Source organism: Megascapheus bottae, chromosome 6 (genome assembly GCF_031878675.1).
Source record: "Megascapheus bottae isolate mThoBot1 chromosome 6, mThoBot2.hap1, whole genome shotgun sequence".
NCBI classification, from domain to species: domain Eukaryota; kingdom Metazoa; phylum Chordata; class Mammalia; order Rodentia; family Geomyidae; genus Megascapheus; species Megascapheus bottae.
In genome coordinates, this window is record NC_143514.1 from 43,170,500 (window position 1) to 43,191,561 (window position 21,062).

Genomic DNA, 21,062 nt, shown 5'->3' on the forward strand with positions numbered 1-21,062 from the left:
AAAATAAAAACAGGGGCCAGGAGTTTGGCCTAGTGGTAGAGTGCTTGCCTAGCATGCATGAAGACCCGGCTTCGACTCTTCGGTACCACATACATAGAAAAAAAAATCCAGAAGTGGTGATGTGGCTCAAGTGGTAGAGCTCTAGCCTTGAGAAAGCCCAAGGACAGTGCTTAGGCCTTGGGTTCAGTCCCCGTGACTGGCAAAAAAAAAATACAATAATAAAAACACTTAAAATATTAAAGTCCCAGGAGACTTCTATCAGACAGTACTCTCTAAAGAATATTATCTCTTCTTGTACCTAAATTTGAACTATTCTTTTCTTACTCAGTGTAAAAAGCTGATGACACAGAGCTCCACCTGCTGGCCAACTCAAGCTAATACATGGAAGTCGCCATGCACAAGTGCAAAAACAGAAGTTTGAAGACTACCGCCCCCATACCAAGAATGTTTTTTTAAAAAAATAATTTCTAAATGGAAACCAAATATAATATCTTAAGACATGTGAAGTTTAAATTTCAGGGCCCATAAATACAGCTGTAATGGAATCATAACCCTAAGTGGTACTATCACACTACCATGGCTGAGTTGAGTAGTTACAACCGAGGTTTTGTGGCTAATAACCTAACATATTGCTCATCTGTCTCATTATAGGAAAGCTGAGGATAGCAGAATATATGCCTACAATTCCAGCACTCAGGAGCTGGAGTCGTTCTGGTAAGACTTTTTCTTAAAAAAGTAGAGGAAGGCTGGGCACCAGTGGCCTACTCCTGCAATCCTAGCTACTCAGGAGGCTGAGATCTGAGGATCACAGTTTGAAGCCAATCCAGGCAGAAAAGTCTGTGAGACTCTTATCTCCAATAAACCACTCAGAAAAAGCCGGCAATGGCGTTGTGGTTCAAGTGGTAGAGTGCTAGCCTTGAGTACAATGGGGCTCAAGGACAGTGCCCAGGCCCTGAGTTAAAGCCTTAGGACTAGGAAAAAAAGAAAAAGACAAGGCAGCCTGAGAGAAAAAGTCCTTAAGACCAAAATAAGCAAAATTGGGAAGTAGGGCTCAAGTGTCAGAGAACCAACCTGAGTTCAAATCCCAGAGCTGAAAATAACAATAAAGAATCAGGCTGTGGATCAGCCTGGGGGAGGTTCTCTGAGCAATAATTATACCTTTGTGTAGAAAGGGAACAGAGTTTAGAGTACACAAGTGGAGTTGAGAAGCTAGGCAGGGAATTTCCATGTGGGTAAACCTGGGACTCACTGCTCCTCAGAACAAGGCAGAATGACTAGACAGGCTCTAAAGAATGGCATGAAAAGCATGGGTGAGAGTTAGGCTGGCCTAACTCTTGCGATCATGGCTACTTTAAAAAGTTTATATGGTTCTTACTGACAGACTAGTTTAGTCTTCTGAATAAGGAGAGAGAGAGAGAGAGAGAGAAAGAGAGAGAGAGCCTTTCATCTTTCATCTCCCAGACTAGTCCTGAGCCAATCTCTATATCTCTGCTTCGCAACATCTGGCTCCTACTAGCTGCTCCATCAACATTTGTTAAGTAGATGAGGAAATGAATGCACTTTCCAACTTAAAATATGGAGTGATGAATTTCTGCTATTTGGAACAAACATGTGATACTTATTACCTAACCTAACCAGTCAGCAGCCTCTCCTGGCAGACAGGTCATGTGGTTTCTGTGGCCACCACTCAATTTTATCATTACACTGTGAAAGCAGCCAGATATAAACAAATGTAAACAAGATGTAAACAAATACATTGTGATCCCAGATGGCTGAGATGTGAATTCATACAGTTTTCATAAAATATGCTTTTGATTTTTTTTTATGCTGGTACTGGGCTTGAACTCAGGGCTTCATGTTATTGGCCTTTTCCACTTAAAGCTGGTATTCTACCATTTGAACCATATCTCTACTTTTGGCTTTTTGTTCGTTAGCTGGGATAAGCATCTCCAGACTTTCCTGCTCAGGCTGGCTTCCAATTGCAATTTTCAGATTTCAGTTTCTTGAATAGTTAGAGCAACAGCCATGTGCCTACATCGCTTTTGGTTTTATTTTTCAGTGGTTAAATATGTGAAAATTGTTTTTAGTTCTTAGGCAAAACAAAAACAGGTGGTATATGTCTGACCTAGAAACTAAAATTTAAATTCATTCATCAAAGATATTAGTTTAAGTTCAGTACTTAAAATAATACCTACTTGCTAAATGTTTTACAAAAATAATATTTACCAAAGAATATCTAAAAGGCAAATATCACAAAGTTGTCAAGCTAGTTATATTAATATGAGGTTATGAGTTTGCAAGCAGGTGCTGTAAAAGGTCCAATTTCTTTCTTTTTTGGTGGCAGTAAGGCTTAAATTCAGGAGGGCCTCATATTCTTGCTAGGCAGATGTTCTACTGTAGCCATGAAGAGTCCACTTTTTTTTTGTACTGATTAATATTGCATGAAAGCAAGACACAAATGTTCTTTCTTTTGAGATTAACTTCTCCTCTCCCTGCGCTCCCCCGCTCCCTTGCTTTTTTTTTTTTTTTTTGTGGGTCATGGGACTTGATATCCGCCTGGGCACTGTCCCTGAGTTCTTCAGCTCAAGGCTACCACCCTACCCTTGACTCAAGCCCCACTTTCTGTTTTCTGGAAGTTAATTGCAGATAAGTGTTTCAGGTCCTGTTGTGCGTGGGCTGACTTTGATCCTCAGATCTCAGCCCCCTGAGTAGCTAGCATTACAGGCGTGAGCCACTGTGTCCGGCTTCCTCCTGCTTTTTTGATGCCAGTACTGGCCCTTGAGGAACTCAAGGATTGAATTGAGGTTCTAGTTTCAATTTCCAGTCAGAACAATTCAAGCCAGAAATTTGAAAGCACAATAAAAATATTAGTTTCTTTAAGTGCTGAGAACTACTTTTGAAATAGTTTACATCAGCCTATATGGAGTTTAAAAAGTGGCTTCATCATTATTTTGAAGACATCGCACATGAACTAAACATAATCTTTTGGAGACTTTCAAGTGGCATTTGCGAAGTCTTTCTGTTCTTATACTTTGATAGGAAACATTAATGCAATGTTAATGGTGGAGATAAAAAAAATAATTTTTTCGGTGTCAGTTCTGGGGCTTAAAAAGTTATAACCTGGGTGCTGTCTCTGAACTTTTTTGCTCAAGGCTAGGACTCTACCACATAAACCACAGCTCCACTTTTGGCTTTTTGGTGATTAATTGGGGATAAGAGTTTCCTGACTTTCCTGCCAGGGCTGGCTTTAAACCATGATCTTCAGATCTCAGCCTCCTGAATAGCTAGCATTACAGGAGTGAGTCACCAGTGCCTGGCTAAAGAAAATGTTATAGAGATGAGGTATCTTGTCAGAACCCCAGAGGTAAGAAAAGAAAAGAGGGGTGCAGAACCAGACATCATAACTCCTCTGTTTCCTGCTCTCAGGACCCAGAGAAGAAATTCTGCTCAGGGAAGGAACCACACCTGGGAAGCTGGCATCTGTTGAGTCACTGGATGAGATCTCTTGTGAACTGACAGAGGCATTTGTTGAATGCTTTTGCTGTTTCACCTCGCCGGTAGCCTATAAAAGTAAGGAAAATTACATGAGTGTCAACAAGGAGAGAGGAATCTAGAAAAGGCCTTAAAATTGCTGTGGTGTTTCCAAAATAATGGTGCATTTCAGAAATGTCTTGTGTGTGAGAAGTAGAAAGGGCAGGTTAGGTTCATCTTGGACCATTTTCGACATTTCCCTGTTTGGTGAAGGAGGGAGGAAGGAAAGGAGGAAGGTGAGAAGCTGTAGACATGTTCAAACTGTGGTCTTGTAGGAAACAGGAGACAGCAGAGCAAAAAGGGTTACAATTTCTACTCATTCGGCTCATCAACATGTGGTCTACCCTTTGTGCTGCCTGCAGAAGAACAATCTACAGTAACACCGAACACCTACCACTCTTCACCTTTCCTGGATGCACTCACAATAGTCAGAGGTGTAACAGATTGCTTAATTGAATGACATCAGGAGTAAGAAGGAAACCCAGCTGAGTGCTGGTGACTCATGCCTGTAATCCCAGCCATTTAGAAGGCTGAGATCTGAGGATCATGATTCCAACTTATCCCAGGCAAGAAAAACTGCACAGTAAGATTCTTAGCTCCAATTAACCACCAAAAGGCCATAATGGAGCTGTGGCTCAAATAGCAGACTGTAGGTGTTAAGAAAAGGTGAGAACAGCACGCAGGCCCTGAGTTCAAATTCCAGTGCCAACCCACATGTCTATGTTTGGGTGTTTCACCTGGTTTCTGTGGACTGTTCCCTTATTATCTTCATGTGTCTGTGATGTGTGGAGAGGTAAATTGCCTATTTGTAGGTATGGTGATATATAAGGATGGCTTCATGATTCATCTAGGGGCACTAACCAAACCTGTAGGCCTGAAAGACTAGAGAGCTGGATTTTGCCATGTACACCATACATGGCAAAGCGTGATGACTTACATGGATGGTAGAATGTTCCAGTTCTTCCTCCTGATCTGCCATGTCACCTTCACTAATCTCCTGGGACAGGTCCTCCTGAAACAGGCATAGTACAATTTGTCAGTGGCATTGCAGGTCGCTATTGCACTTGGTGACATCGGCAGATTAGCATCATTTTTGTCAGTCTACTACGAAATGATCAAACTTCCAGCTCTGAAAGCTCCCTCACCATCTGGACTAGCTTACGAACGAGCACAGGCCTGTCCTCTCCCATGTTGTCCAGCCCTTTCTGATTGCCCAGCGTTAGTCTCAGATATGCTCGGATGGCCACTGCAGCCAGGCTTTCTTCCGCTGCTACACTAGTACCTTTAAGTCTGTGTTTACACTGAACATCAAGTATACTTTAGAAAATTTCCCCTAGTACATTCAATTAAGGCCACAGCACATCTGCTAGAGCTAGTAGTGTGAGAGAAAGGTTAAGTTGGTCCTGCTTTGCGGGGGGCAGGAGGGGGGAGATCCAGGCTCTGGATGCACAGGTGGGGGCAGCTTATTACCCGAAACAAATAGTATTGACAAATTGTTCAGAATACTTGCGTCTGTCTCCCATCATGTCCATCCTCTTATTATGGCCTAAAGCCTCTTTTGATGACTTTACTTAAGGAATGAACTTCTTCTGCCTTTGGATGTGAATGAGGGAAGGAGCAAGGAGAGATACTAATGTGGGCAGAGAGATGATGTGTTGATTCTGCTCCTTGGGGTGTGGGTGAGAGATCACTCACAGTGTGATGGGGAAATGGGAGAAGGGATGACTCACGTCATGAAGTATTTGTAGAAGTTTGACTTACACTGGGTATACTAGTTATGCTCTTCAAACTTCTATTGACTTATCTAGACATGGGGGAAAATGTAGGAGTAATTATGTTATAGGGATGCTAAAAGAATTACATGAAGTAGTATATGCATTTGGCATGGTACTCAGAAAATGATGTTTACTAAAGATGCTTACAATGAGAGTTGATGGAATTGAGCTGAGCTAATCCATATCCCTGAAGCAACATTGGACTGAATCAGCCAGAAAATTAAGCTGGACAGAGCATTCCTTCTTCTTGGTTCCTCTTTCTGCGTATATTTACATACCAATTCCTCAATAGGATCCTCTCCGATTTGTAATCACGCAATACAGAATGATCCAGTTATGCTCAGTGACTTGTTTTCACTGAGGTTAAATTCACATCCAGCCACCAGTTCTGTACTGGTTTACAACTTGAGAGATTTACCCCAGCATGGAAGCCAAGGCTGTAGCCTAGGTTCCTTGAATAACTGTATTTATCCTTTAGCTGCCTGCTTTGATCCTTTTTTTTTTTCTGGTCATGGGCTTGAATTCTGGGCCTGGGTGCTGCACCTGAAATCTTTAGTTCAAGGCTAGCACTCTGCAGCTCGCTCCTGAGTAGTCAGGATTATAGGTGTGAGCCACTGGCACTAGCCAACTTTTTTTTGTTTGTTTCCCTTCTGTACTTGAGATAGTATGTCACTAGCCTAGGCTGTCCTTGAATTCAAGATCCCCTTGCATCAGCATCCCAAATTCTAAAATCATGGCATCCCATGAAACAAACTGCATAACACATAGGTTGGCCTCACGTCATAGGTATCAGCAAAGTACACAATGCCTTGTACCTCACAGCAATGTCTGGCCAATATGAGGTGCTCCTGAGATGGAGACCGAGGCAACAGTGGAATTATCCAGCATGACAGATGATAATGAGAGGTGCTTGTCCCACATTTCCTCAAAGCTGCTTGACTCCTGTTCTCCTAAGCCCAGTAATTAGAACACTCTGTCTTCCTGGCCACAGGGACTAGCCCAAGGATAGACAAAGATAGACAAGAATATCTTGCAAATTTTTCAGAGTGGACACAAGGGAGGAGAGTCAGCCAGCCCCTCACTGGCAGAGGTGTAGGAGCCTGCAGCAGTGTGGGAACCATGCTGAAGAAGCAGATTTGTAGCACATGGCAATCACACATAAGCAGAGCAGCTCTGGTCAGCTTCAGGACTCAGTTTCTAACTGTCTCAAAAGCTGAGTGCAAACCCTGCACTTCCAGCAGTTAGGTGATCAGAAGAGGACAGGACACCTGTTAGCCATTTAATCAATTTCTCCTTTTGTCTAAGTAAGGTCAAAGTGAGGTTTTGTCACTTGCCTCCAAAAGACTTCCAGTTCAAATAGGATGAGCCCATCTTTCTTAGAAAATACCTATTAGGATAACAGGCTCAAATGCATCAACAGAAGATGCAGGGAGTAAGCTGGGTAACAGAAAACCACTAGAGAGCAGGACTAACAATAGACACAAATGTCTACCACTGACTTTGGCTTCTGATCTGTAGTCTTTAAACACACACACACACACACACACACACACACACACACACACACACACGCAATCTTTTCCCCGTCAGTCCCAGACTGGCTCCTACTCATCTAGTTGCCCCAGATCAAATAACATTGCTTTAGCAAGGGACTTTTATACTTATTGACACCAAGAATGACTTTCTGTGTTGCCCAGGTCTGGGCTCAAGTGAACCGCCTATGTCAGCCTTCTAAGAAGCTGGGACTAGAAACTACTGCATCTAGGTAAGAACTGCTTCTTTAAAACTGGATTGGAATCGTAGATGTAATGCTTACAGATAAACACATTCATTATACCAATTATCTGTACACTCATATGGTATATTGGTATAGATACTAGGGTTTGAACTCAGGGTCTCATACTCTTGTCTGGCTTTTTTGCTCAAGGTTGATACTCTACCACTTGAGCCACAGCTCCACTTATGGCTCTTTGCTGGCTAACTGGAGATAATAATTTCTCAAAAGCTGGGCACAATGACTCATGCCTGTAATCTCAGGAGGCTGAAATCTGAGGCTCACAGTTCAAAGCTAGCCTGGGCACTAAAGACAGTGAGACTCTTATCTCTAATCACTAGGATACAGGAAGTGGGGCTATGGTTCAGGGGGTAGGGAGGTAGCCTTAAGCTGAAGAGCTCAGGAAGAGCACCCAAGCCCAGAGTTCAAGCCCCGTGACCTACAAAAAAAAAATTCTCAGGTTTGTCTACCCTGGCTGGCAAGTAGCTAAGATTACAGGTGTGAGCCAGCAATGCCCAGCCCTAACACATGATGTTTAACATCTATTTAGAATTGATCTCATATAAAATATAAACTAGGATGGTGCCCATTGAGCTCCTAGCAAATTCATCGTTAGCTGCCATTGCTGTCAGTACTTCTGCAAGCTTCCTGAAGGTAGAGACTCGTTAGTTCTCGGTGTAGGTGTCATGGTTAGTGCCATGCCTGGGACACAATAGAGCTTTAATACCAACTGGCTTAATTTCTGAAAGAGATAGTGGGTTTTAAGCTCCCTTTGGAAGATGTCACAATCAACCCAGGTCTTCATATTATTTGAAGCAATAATTATTCAAACAAATAAACTTCTTTGACAGCTGAGCCCTTGGTACTCAGAGGACAGTTTTAAGCCAGTGCTGATTTTCAAGATGCCTGGGATCTAGACAGGACCTCAAGAAAGCCCAAGTTCTGTGCTCTGAAGTCACGTTGCTTTCTTGACACCCGAGTGCTGAATAAATGAAACTGCAAGACTACCTTCTACCTTAAGAAGGAAGTATCTGATAACAAGCTGTTCCTTTTAGGCAAGCTAAATTTCACCTGAATAACAAGCCTCCTCAGTGGACCATTACAGGGTTTGGGTGTGAAGGTGAACTATCAAACCACAGAGCTATGAACCTGAGTTCAAATGTGCACTTGTATTTCTGCTGTCCTGGCAGTCATGCAATTGCTTTTTTGTTGTTACTCTATGTCTGTTAGTCACAGAGGGGAAGAGAATGGAAGAATAAGCCAAAAGTGTTTCACAAAGGACATAAGATTTGATCATCAAGATACTGTCTTTTTTTATGATCAGGAGAGGAAAATGGATTGTCAAGACAAATCTCAAGAGGTTTCCAGAAATGAAAGATATAAAGAACAATGAGCTGTGAAAAATGCCCCACATTTGAATGCACTTGAACTCTGCCATTGGCAATTCGCATACTGTCACCAAAGACAGGCCAGTGGTGACTCCCACAGTTTCCTACTTCCTACAGGGACTTCCCACACAGGTCTGAAACAGAATACAGAACTAGCACAGTGACACCTGCTTCCAACAGTCAAACCAGAAACCCAGCAGTTCTTGATGAGGTGCAAATGGAGGGTAAAAGTGGATTTTAAACATATAGTTCAGGGGCCGGGAGTTTGGCCTAGTGGTAGAGTGCCTGCCTAGCATGCATGAAGACCCGAATTCGATTCCTTGGTACCATATACATGGAAAAAAGCCGGAAGTGGTGCTGAGGCTCAAGTGGTAGAGCTCTAGCCTTGAGAAAGTCCAAGGACATTGCTCAGACCCTGAGCTCAAGCCCAGGACTGGCGCAAAAACAACAACAACAACAACAACAAAAAACCCCATATAGTTCAGGAACCTTGTTTTGTTTTGTTGCTTTTGTTTTTAAATGAGCAAGATTTTACACTTGGGAATACTATTCAGAAATAAACTCTAATAAGAAGCCTCTATAACATTAGAAACAAATATTAAACTACATTTAAAATCGAGTGCCAGTATCAATGTTTGCGAAGTAATGCACCTTCTATCTGGTGAATTCTATTGATTACAATAAAAATACATGGAAAAAAATCGAGTGCCAGCACCTAAAACAAAACAAAACCCTATAGTTTCTAATTAAGCCCAGCAGTCCAAATGGGCAGGTTAAATCTGTATCAAAAACCACATGCTGTATTATTCTCTTAAAAGTCAAAATTCCAAACTCAATTCACTTTCTCGTCTCTGTTAATTCCTTCTCTTCTTCTTCTTCTTCTTCTTCCTTGTCTTCTTTTTAATGTGACAATGTTCACAGCCAGGCACTGATTTGTCTCTTCCCTGCTTTCACCTAATCATCTGTACATTGTCTTAATTCCAGGTACACAACACAAAATAAAGGAGATTTTCCCCCATTGCTTTGTTTTATTTTGGTGCAGTGAAAGTGATAGGAATGTATGTTAGAAAAAGAACTCATTTTCCTTTTTTCTTTTTTTTGGATGGTTCTGGGCCTTGAACTCAAGGCCTGGGCTTTGTCCCTGAGCCTCTCTTTGCTCAAGGCTAGTCCTCTACCACTTGAGTCACAGTGTCACTTCCGGCCTTTTCTGTTTATGTGGTATTGAGGGATCAAACCCAGGGCTTCATGCATGCTGTGCAAGCACTCTACTACTAAGCCACCTTCCCAGCCTAGAAGTTCATTTTCAACAGTGCCTAAAGCAGGTCATCTTCAGAGTGAGGTTGGCAATGATTTCATATGGGGAATTGATGGAGACGGATCCTAAACAAAGAAATGCTCAATAAATGCTGCATGGTGCTGTTATGGATTCTGGTTCTGTGGAGAAGATACAAGAGCTCACTGTAGTGACAGGCTCCTGCTGAAGAGGATCAAATAAATAAAGTGTTCCTGCCTTACAAATTTCCACAAACAGGACAGAAGTCAAATCTCATCTCTTCCCACACATCTGCTCATGCTTCAGCTTCTTTTCCCAGTCACTTGCCCGGTCCACACCTTATGACTGTGCCTGCCTCGTTTCCTTCCCTCTGACTTAGACATCGCATAAGCATGGTGTCCTATCAATGATAACTCCTCTGCGTGCAGATTTAAAGCTATTTAAACAGCAGTGGTTCCACCATCTGAATCTTCCAAAACAAGCATTAGGCCAGGGCTTGGCTAGCAGCCCAGGGGCACCCTGCTAGAAACGGCCTGAGCAGATGTGCCCCTTGTTCGCGCCCCGTTTTGTGCAACTGCCTAGCAACGGTGTAGCGTGCATGTCAAGCAACACTTGTCATGGCAAGTCTTCCCGTGCAGCAGCCTCCGGAATAGTTTGGATTTTTTTTTCTTTCACAGTTTTTCAGAACTGTTTGAAGTTTTTTTTTTCAGACCGTCAGTGGCGTTTGTCTTCACCATTGTCTTTCATTGTAAAAATATCCTTCAGACCCGTGAGCCCCCCAAACCAGAAAATGAGAAGATTCTAGACATTTCAGAGTGGAATTCAACTGATGTGACATGGAAGTTCACACGGCAGCTGTCGGGCGTTTGCTACTCTGTTCCTCCAGTGCCTTAGGGAACTCCGCATTCTCTTCCTTGAAATGTGCTGGTGGGTCAAGATCTCTATAAAAATTGTTAATGTGCTTCCTGAAAAGTCACGCTTCCCTGCGGTCAACAATGCTGGTGTGGTCAACAATGCATGTGCGAGCGGTCTGGCAGACCCACCTCCTCAGGTCTTGAAGAGGGCTGTCAGACACAACTTGCCTGCTCTCAAGACTGCCACTCACTGGCCATCTGGTTTGGTATGTGGCTGAACTCTGTCCACATTCCTTCATCCAAAATGGAGATGAAAAGCAGGCACTGGTGGCTCACGCCAGTAATCCTAGCTACTCAGGAGACTAAGACTTGATGATTATGGTTCAAAGCCAGCGTGGGTAGGAAAGTCTCTGAGACTCTCCTTTCCAATTCATCACCAAAAAAGTTTAAGGGGAGCTGTGGTCAGTCATTAGCAAAAAAAAACTAAAGGACAACAACCAGGCCTTGAGTTCAAGCTCCAATATTGGCATGAAAAAAAAAAAGGTAAAAACAAAAATAAAACAACAGCAACAAAAAAAGGAGGATGGCTATCTGTCTGCTATGCAGATCGAGAATGATTTTATATGCAACATTCAGCATAGGACATGCCTACAGTGGGGCTTAGGAGACAGCAGCTGGCACCCACACCAGACTTTGCCTATATAAAATCTAGATGTGCCAGGACTGTCATGTTTCGGCATGCATTTCTTAGAACTGTGATGTGTCGAGCTTGGGAGTGTAAAGATACGTGACGTGAGGTATCTTTCTTGTCCAGGAGCGTGTCACATTCCATCGAGTGCACATATCACACACCACTTGTCAGCAGCCGGAGCCAGCCACAGATGTTTCTTTTAGCCTACGCAATTTTCTAAAGATTTCTGAGCTGTGTTTTATAAATAAGAGCCTTTGTATAAGGATTCTGATTTCTATTTTCCAATGAGAATGGACATGGTCATTTCTGGGTGGACGTGTTTTCATTTTGATTGTATCTATACTCCAGGAGGGAAAGCGGGTCATGTGGTAACTAGGCAAATAGTTGGAAAAACTGAAAGCAAGTCTCTCACAGGCCTTTGCAATCCTGTCAGCGCTGGAGGAGAGTGACCATCTCTGCCCTGTGCTGTCGGCACTCCTTACTATCTGTCACCCGTTACAACCGCCACTTTGCATGGGAAGGGGATCTTACCATGGTCTCACATAATTCCTCTCGTGCTATGCGCCATCTTATACCTGGAGGAACCATAAGCATCTTGGCTGCGTCCCTCCCTTTTGGGGTCTGGATGCTGTCCCTGAGCTTTTTTGCTCAAAGCTGGCTGTCTACCACTAGAATCACAGCTCCACTTCCAGCTTTTTGGTGGTGAAATGGACATCAGAGTCTCATGATCTTTTTCGTCCTGGGTGACATTGAACGGCAGTCCTCAGATTTCTACCTCCTGAGGAGCTAGGACTCCAGGAGTGTGCCACTGGTGCCCGGCCATCTTTGCCCACGTTTAACTTTAGTTCTCTGTGTTTTTACTTCTTTGTCATGAGTTGGTCACCTTCAAATGATCTTACTATTACTAAGTAGGATGGAAAAAGGAAAACTGGCAGAGGAGGCATTTATAAAGCAACAGTACTTGCTTTTCCTTCCCACCTCACCTCAAATATTCTAAAGGCAGCAGGTTAACATGAATACTACCTGTGCCCATTTCAAGTAGTGTATACCTGTAATTCCAGCTCTTAGGAGGCTGAGGTAAAACTGCAAGTTCAAAGCCATCCTGGTCTATATAGCAAGAATCTGCCTCAACACACACACACACACACACACACACACACACACACACACACACTCTGATGTCCTAGTCAGAATCTCCTGCATATAACATGTGCACACATAAAAGATACCTGATTCCTAATTATTGTTTGAACAACCAGATTACCTAATGATATTTTGTCCATGTCAAGACTGTCCATGTAAGCTCCATAGGTGAGAGAGATGGGTCTGGGTAAAAAGTGAGTTTGAGTCCCAGCCATGTATGTCACTTACCAGCTGTGGAGTGGGTCTCACCAAGTGCATGATCCACCCTCTAACTCAGTTCCTTATCAAAGGAGTAGCCTAATACTACATGCATCACAGGTTAACACGATAAACAGCATGAAAATGACTGCAACAGGCTAACATCTTGACACATTCCATTTTGCTTCATGTCATGAAAAGTCCTTTTGAACGTCTATGTTTAATTATGAATGTAAAAGGTAAACAAACAAATTTGCCTTTAATTATTATGGTTCATAGTATTTTTTGCATTAGAACTCAAGACTTAAACAAAAATGAGATGGACATCATCATGTTCAGATCCCAGGGTGAGCTTCTCCTTGACTCCTCAGCTTCAGCCGCAGCACCACTTCCAGTTTTCCAGTGGTTAATTGGAGATAAGAGTCTCATGGTTTTTAGTGCCTGGGCTGACTTTGAACTGTGATCTTCAGATCTCAGCTTCCTGAATAGCTAGGATTTACAGGTGTGAGCCACCGTACCTAGCAAACTTCTGTAATTCTTAAAACATCCTCCCACCCCCACCCCATCCATTTTACATAGGCAGGGACTGAGGCACAGAGGGGTCATTTCCTATAGTCTTAGAACTGGGATTTGGCTCTGAGTAGCCTGGTTTTAGTGCTTGCTGACTCAAAAGAGTACATTATGTTAGGCACAAGAGGCTCATGTCTGTGAGCTACTCAGGAAGCTGGGATCTGAATCTGTGAGACTCTTATCTCCAATTAACCATCAAAAGTCTGAAAGTGGAGCCGTGGTCCAAGGAGTACAGTGGTAGCCTGGAGTGAAAGCCAAGAGAGAGTACAAAGCCTTGAGTTCAAATGCCAATACTGGCACATTAAAAGAAAAAAAAGAGTATATTATATAAACATAGACATTCTGAGCATTATGCAAGCACTAAGTAAATATTCCAACAATGAAAATAATTATTTTAGGGACTCATGATCGATATCAGCAAGCTTTCAGAAAGGAATCCCAGTTCTCCAGTTTCAAGGTTTGTGATGTCTCATGGGACAAAATAAGGTCTCATCTACATATCTGGGCAAATAATTTCTGCCTTACAATCTACAAAGAATTATTTCATTAATAAGACGAACCAACTAAACACTATTTAAAAAATAACTAGGATTAAAAAATGAACCGATCATGATGTCACATGAAATTTTGTTTTGCAAATTGAAGAGCTCTGTGCAAATAGTTTTTCTTTTTTCTTTTTTAAGTTCTTATAATGGGCCTCAAAATAGTCTTCACAGCCTCTCACCTAGACTGCCGAAATACTTTCCAGATGCCTCCTGTTTCCACTCTCTCACAATCGCAGCTCATTTTCACAAACCATCATCTGAGCCACAAACAAGTTATTTTCTCCATAGCAGTATGTGGGGGGCTACTGACCAACGCCAACCCCAACTGAACAGCAGAAAACAGGGCCAAGTGTGATTGCTTTACACACAGCTCAAGTGTGCTGGGGAAGACACTTAGCCATCTTGCTACATGGAAAACTTCTCCTGGCTTGGAGGTCAAGATGTCCAAGGAAGCAAAGCCAGTAACAGGGGACCTTCCCTAAGGTCATACAAAATCCAAACAACACAACTCAGAGTGCCAAGAGCTTAGATGAAAGACACGCAGAGTTCTCACCAGTGGGGAGCTCTCACTTCCAGGCAGTGGTTTAATACCAACTTCTGAACCACCATCTTCCTCACTACTGACAGCCTCAGGGCCACTCTGCTCCTGTGTGCCACGAAAGAAAAGAACACAGCTGTCATTCTCTACCCACACCACCCCAAACTTGGCATACACATGCAACACAGCTGAGTGCCACCCCTGAGATTTTTCTGCTCGGGCCACTTGAGCCACAGCTATACTTTTTTGGGCATTCACCTGAAGAATTTCATAGGCTTTCCTGCCTGGGCTAGCACTGAATGGCAATTGTCAGATTCCACCTCCTGCGTAGTTTGGATTATAGGTATGAGATACCACCAGCATCTGGCTTTGGAAAACTTTATATGACCAAATTGTTTCCTGTGTTTGGTTCTGTGGGCCATGGGGAGACTGTGGGACCCAAATACTCTGTGAGGTTAAAGAGGGAGTAACCCTGCAAATGGCCTTTACCTTTATGTTCCCAGGTGATAGCAGATGATACACGTGTGTGTGTGTGTGTGTGTGTGTGTGTGTGTGTGTGTGTCCATCTGCCTTTCATTTGTTTGCCATCCTTTCTTCCTCTAAAGTCATCTAACACTTTATCTGAACCTCTTTGGTCACTTGCTTATCATCTCTTTGAATCCTAATGATGGGCACACAGAACGGATCTCTGAGGAGGAGAGATGGCTGAGTTCAACACCATTCCTCATCCATTCCCATCACCTGAGCCCACACTGATATTCATTTCCACATTCCTCTGCTGTCTTTCTCGCTTCATGCCCTTTCTCCCGGCATGATGTTCCAAATCCTTCCATATTATCTCGTGCTTTTAGCCTGACAGGACTCTGTTGAGAAAGGTGTGATGGAGGAGACCCAGGCAGAAAGGAAGCTTAGGGATGAGCTCTTCACTCTCTGGGAGAGCTAAGGCTGCTGGGGTGGGGGGTGGAGAGGGGAGGTACAGAACAACTGGCTGGATTCTGTTCTGAGAACAGAATGGCTCATACCGCAAGGAGGCTTCATCAAAACACCCCACAAGCCAAGAGCTTAGGACACAGCATACAGCCAAGGACAGGCTGGGAAACAGGTTAGCAGCATGACACCCACGGCTGCAGCATCTCCCAGTGGCTCCAGGGCCATCTGGCAGATGGGCGGTGGCACTGACACCCAGGATGATTCAGTGTATGTGAACCGGATGGCCAATGTACCCTTCCAGTGCTGCTGATCTTCAAACCACCTGTCACAGAGGGCTGCAAGACCGGGGAGTAGTAGTGGAGCTGTGGTTCAAGTGACAGAGCACTAGCCTTGAGTTAAAAAGCCCAGGGACAGGACCAAGGCCCTGACTTCAATCCCCAGGACCCGCAAACCCCCCCCCCCATCATTTGTTTAAAAGAAACCTTCTGTTGACTTAAAGCATGTTATCCTCCTACTTCCCAAATCCAGTTCTCAGTTTAAAAGCACCACACCATGACTGATTACTCTCACAAATATTTCTATAAAGCTGTGTTTACTAGATGTGATAAATTGAATTGCTCTCTTCTACCTCAAATGATAAGCATACTCAGAATTCCAGAAAGGCAAAGCAGGAGGGAGGGACACAAGAGAAATTCTGCTGCAAGCCCTCTCCCTAGACAGCCTCAGCTACAACTTAAGATTCTAGTGGGCTTCTGTCACAGCTTCCTACCTGAGTCTTCTTCATTGAGACATCTTTAACGTTGCAATTCTACTCTTCTACCTGAAATGGAGCCCTAACCAGATCATGCCACTGTCCAAAATGTCTTCAACAGCTCTGAGTGCCTCAAGCATGAATTCAAACCTTCTGACAGTCAAACTCGAGCCCCTCATTTGACCTCAGTCTATATTCTCTTATTCCCTTTCTCTTCTCGTTATTCTCCTCCCCCATATCTTTCCCCCCCTTCTGTATCTTTGCTTGTGCTATTTTCATGTTTTGTCTAAATGTACACTTAATTTTTCTGCTTTTAAGACAGATATCATTTTGTAGTCCAGGCTGAACTTGAACTTGCTATATAGTTCAGGAAGAACAGGCTAAATACAAAAGCCTTCCAAAAGTTACTTCCTCAAAGAGCTGATAGGTTTGGGTGATTGAGGGGCAGGCAAGAGGGTAACCCACACAGAAAAAGAAATAGGAGCAAAGATATAAGGTATGTATGTGCATACACATGTGTGTATGTGGGGGGAGGACATATGTGTCATTAAAGACAGGTGTATTATTCAGTGCTTTCCTTATGCATTGTGAAGAAAGCCACTAGTAGTTATACATGTAAACATTTAATGAAGATACAATATTGATAGACAAAAGGAAGGTACTAAAAACTTTGGTGTGTGTGTGTGTATGTGTGTGTGTGTGTGTGTGTGTGTGTGTGTGTGTGCATACACGCATGGTACTGGGACTTGAACTCACAACCTGGGAACTGTCCCTTTTTCAATCAAGGCTTCAGTCACAGCTCTACTTCTGTCCTTTTGCTGATTACTTGGAGATACTTGCTACCTAGACTGGCTTTGAACAGTGATCTTCAGGTCTCAGTTTCCTGAGATTATTGGATTACAGGCATGATCTATTGGTGCTAGAAAGTACTAAGGATTTTTGAGTAACAGAGTAATCAGTTCAATAAGGAAAGAAAGACATCCTGATAACCCATAGACTGGGATTTGCAAAGTGTCCATCTGATAAGGTATGGATACTGAAAATACTCAAGGAAATTGAACAATAGAAACAAAGCAAATAACTTGGCTTAAAAAAAATGGATCAGGCTGGGAGTTTGGCCTAGTGCATGAAGACCTGGGTTCAAGTCATCATTCCACATACACAGAAAAGCTGGAAGTGGTGCTGTGGCTCAAGTGGCAGGGCACTAGACTTGAGAAAAAAAATTCCAAGGACAGTGCTCAGGCCCTGAGTTCAAGCCCCAGGACTGCCCCCCCCCAAAGAAAAAGAAAAAGAAAAAAGAAAATGGGCCAGAGGCCAGTGCTAGTAGCTCACAACTATAATCTTAGCTACTCAGGGGGCTGAGATCTGGAGGACAAAAGATCAAGGACAGCAAGGGCAGAAAAATTTTAAATACTCCATTAAATAACAAAAGCCATTCTGGAGGCATGACTCAAATGGTTGAATGCAAACTATTAGTTGATGCTTAAAAAGAAGAAATCTTCAAAATGGGGAGATGAAGAAAGCATAAAGATACGTGGTATATATGAAGATAATAAAAACAAACATAAAAGGAAGAGCCAAGCATGGTGGCTTATGCCTGTAATCCTAGATGCTCAGGAGGCTGAGATCTGAGAGTCAGGTTCAAAGCCAGGCCAGGCAGGAAAGAACCTGAGACTCTGATTAACCCCTAGAAAACAGGAAGTGTGGCTTGGCTCAGGGGTAGGATGGTAGCCTTGAGCTGAAGAGCACAGGGACAGAGCCCAGACCCAAGTAATCAGCGTTCAAGCCCCATGACTCACAATAAATAAATAAATAAAAATAAATAAATAAATGGAAGAAATTTTGTTCTGAAAAGAACACAAGAGGCTAGGAATTCTACTGTGCTCTCATAATGCTCACATAATCACAACCACTGAAGCTTTTCTTGAGTATCAGGAACAGTACTATGCATTCTACAAACATTATTTAGTTTTCCAGCCAATCCACACTATTATTATTATCAAATACACCTTAAGTATGGAGAAACCAACATGCTGGGCTTTGCTGGCTTAAGTTCAGTGTGCTAGTAAATGAGGGGATATGAAGATTAGGCTAGGATCTGACAGACTTCTGAGCTTCTGTTCTTATTCACTGTGCCCTGCAACCACTCTAATGATATTCAGTCAGCAGGAAGACTGCAGTAGAAATGCGAATAACCATTATAAATAGAACTGCATACACTATAAAATAGCTTTACCCACACTTACTACTTTATCACATAACTCTTTTTGACACATGCGGGAGAGGCTAATAACCTGGCTTTACAGAAAAAAAACACAAGCATTTGGGAAGTTATTTGTCCTTTCTCAAGGTCATGTGCCCAACAGGCAGTTAATTGGCAGAGCCAGTCTGATCTGAGAAGTATATTATCTGACTCCTTGGTTGAAATTCAGTTAGCATCTTTTTTTTTCACTCTACAGCACTCAATTGCAGGAAGTAACCTTGCTGTGTTACCCCCTTCATGACTGGAACAGTACCTGACAGACACCCCATAAGAGCTCAAAACATGTTATCCTATGATTGTATGCTAATAAAAAATAGGCTTATAAAAGGGAAAAGAAGCTGGGAGCGGTGGCTCACACCTGTAGTCCTAGCTACTCAGGAGGCTGAGATCTGAATATTGTGGTTCAAAGCCAGCCCCGGCACTAAAGTCTATAAGACTCATCTCCAATTAACCACTAGAAAACTGGAAGGGGCACTATGGCTCATGGGGTAAGGTGGGAGCCTTGAGCTGAAGGGCTCAGGGACAGAGCCCAGGCCCAGAGTTCAAGGACCAGGACTTGGGGGGTGGGGAGAGGAAAAGAGCTCAATAAATATTACTAAAAAAAGGAATAAATATGATGAGGTATCATTAGTATATAATAGAGGTATCAATTGATTACGTCAAATTATTATTATCATGTCTAACTTAATAGTGATGAGCTGTATTTGATCTATTTGGTCATGATTTAAATGCACTCTTTCAGTTTTATATCAGATAAAAGTGATACTTAAACATCCAAAAGAAATAATTTGGGGATTGGCTGGAGAATTTAATCATGCTTAGCACTGTTCCTGGCACACTGGGAGAGTTCCTGGAAGTTGTGATTATATAAATAGATGTAAGGGAGGAGGGAGGCAGAATAAGAGAGGCCACACAACTGGGAGGGGACTGGGCCGGGGTCAGAGACCAGAGCACACCCAGACACTGCCATATCACTCATAAGAGGGGGGAACACCCCTACTTTAATGGCCACTACAGCCATAGTCAAGGAAATAGCATTGCTTTTTAGAGAAAAGGATTTGAAGCACAAGTGATGGTGATGTAATTAGTGTGTGTGTGTGTGTGTGTGTGTGTGTGTGTGTGTGTGTGTGTGTCTGTGTGGTGGTACTGGGAATTGAACTCAGGGCTTTGTTTGACTTTTTCTGCTCGAAGATAATAGTCTATCATGTTGTATCACACCTTTATCACAGCCTTTTTTTCTGATTAATTGGAGAAGTGTTAGCTTACTGAATGCTAGTTTGTGTAGTGAACATTATAAACGATCTATGTACATGACTTCCTTGCTCTCTACACATCCAGGTACACACAGGAAGCTGACACTGACTTGCACAATTGTTGGGGCACATGGGAACATTATTTAGCCCCTTAAGCCCCAGTCTCTTCTATTGTAGAGTGACAGTAATGATGGTCTTCTCTTTTCATGGGAGAGAGACATGAAAATATATATATATGGAAAGCATTAAAGGCTGTGTGACAGAGGGCACTGTGCCTGGCCATGCTGTGTGCCCTGCCCTCCCCCACGAGGAACACAGGAGGCACAGAGGGTCAGGTACACACTAAAGAAGACACACGATGACAAGCAGACAGTCCTGATGGAAGAAAGCCCAAGAACCCAAGAAGAAATCCCTGAAATGGTTCTAGCTACTGAGGGTAGAGATCTGAAAATCATGGTTTGCAGCTCACCCAGGCGGAAACATTTGTGAAGGTCTTATCTACAATTAACCACCAAAAATCCAGAAGTAGAGCTGTGGCTCAAGTGGTAGAGCACTAGCTATGAGTGAAAAAGCTAAGGGATATTGCCAAGGTCCTGACTTTAAGCTCCAGTACTGGCACCAAACTTACGCAGACAACAATAACAATAAAATACCAAACCCCAAAGTATTAGTAAAGCAATTATTTAGAATTAAAGTAATTATTTGGACTATAAGTCTTAATTTTTTCTTTTGAGTATGTGTGTGTATATGTGTGTGAAATTTATTTTGAGACACGGTCTTGATGTAGCTAAGGTTAGCCTAGAATTTACTACATAGATCAGGAACTTATGCTCCTCCATCTCAGCCTCCCATGAAAATTCCAGCATGGAATTATCAGCATGCACTATCATGCTCAGCTATTATTAAATTATTTTGAAAGGGTAAGGAACAGGGTATTATTTAGTCATCCACAAAAGAATTTTCTAATGAATTGTAAAACATTCCATTGGAACAAAATTATACATCTTGAGAAAGTTTGCAATTTTGAACAATACATGGCTAAGTTCTTATACTCATGTTTACCTAATCATTTTACATTATTTTATAATCATGCCTCAATACTCTCTTTTTAGATAGTGTGACTTGCTAGTTGATAAATACTATGTGCTCAAAATACTAGATTCTAAACATTGAAAATGTCAGATTTGGGGGAAATGGGCACAACAAATCCATCTAATGCATTGAGAGCTGGAAGCACACTTACCTCGATGGAGGATGGGGAGCTGGAAGGCCCTGGGAAGGGGCCAACAGCCATCTGATTGACAGCATCTTCATTTCTGTAGAATGATAAAGCGGACAGGATCAGCACATAGCCAATGCTAACTTCCTGACTCAAAATACAAACACTTTGTTGGTTCCTAGTTGAAAATGCACACACAGCACCACAGAATTAAGTATGTATATACACATAGCTTCCAAGAATTCAAAGCTATTAAACACCAAAAGCAATGCATTACTCAAGAGACACTCAGATACAATTATTAGTGACAGAGAATGATGATGCTAAGGGTTAGCCAAATCCAGCTTATAAAGTCAGGCACTGCAG

General features: G+C 42.6%; 1 protein-coding gene across 2 annotated transcripts in view; it reads right to left on the bottom strand.

Moving 5' to 3' along the window:
* Patj (PATJ crumbs cell polarity complex component) overlaps positions 1-21,062 on the bottom strand; it is a 264,480-nt gene that overhangs the window by 69,259 nt on the left and 174,159 nt on the right. For both annotated transcript variants that reach the window (XM_090334725.1, XM_090334724.1), the window contains 4 exons: positions 20,721-20,793; positions 14,296-14,388; positions 4,469-4,543; positions 3,466-3,562 (listed from right to left, as the gene is read on the bottom strand). In XM_090334725.1, coding sequence (XP_090190851.1) covers positions 3,466-3,562; positions 4,469-4,543; positions 14,296-14,388; positions 20,721-20,793 — 338 coding nt within the window. The remainder of the gene's footprint in view (positions 1-3,465; positions 3,563-4,468; positions 4,544-14,295; positions 14,389-20,720; positions 20,794-21,062) is intronic.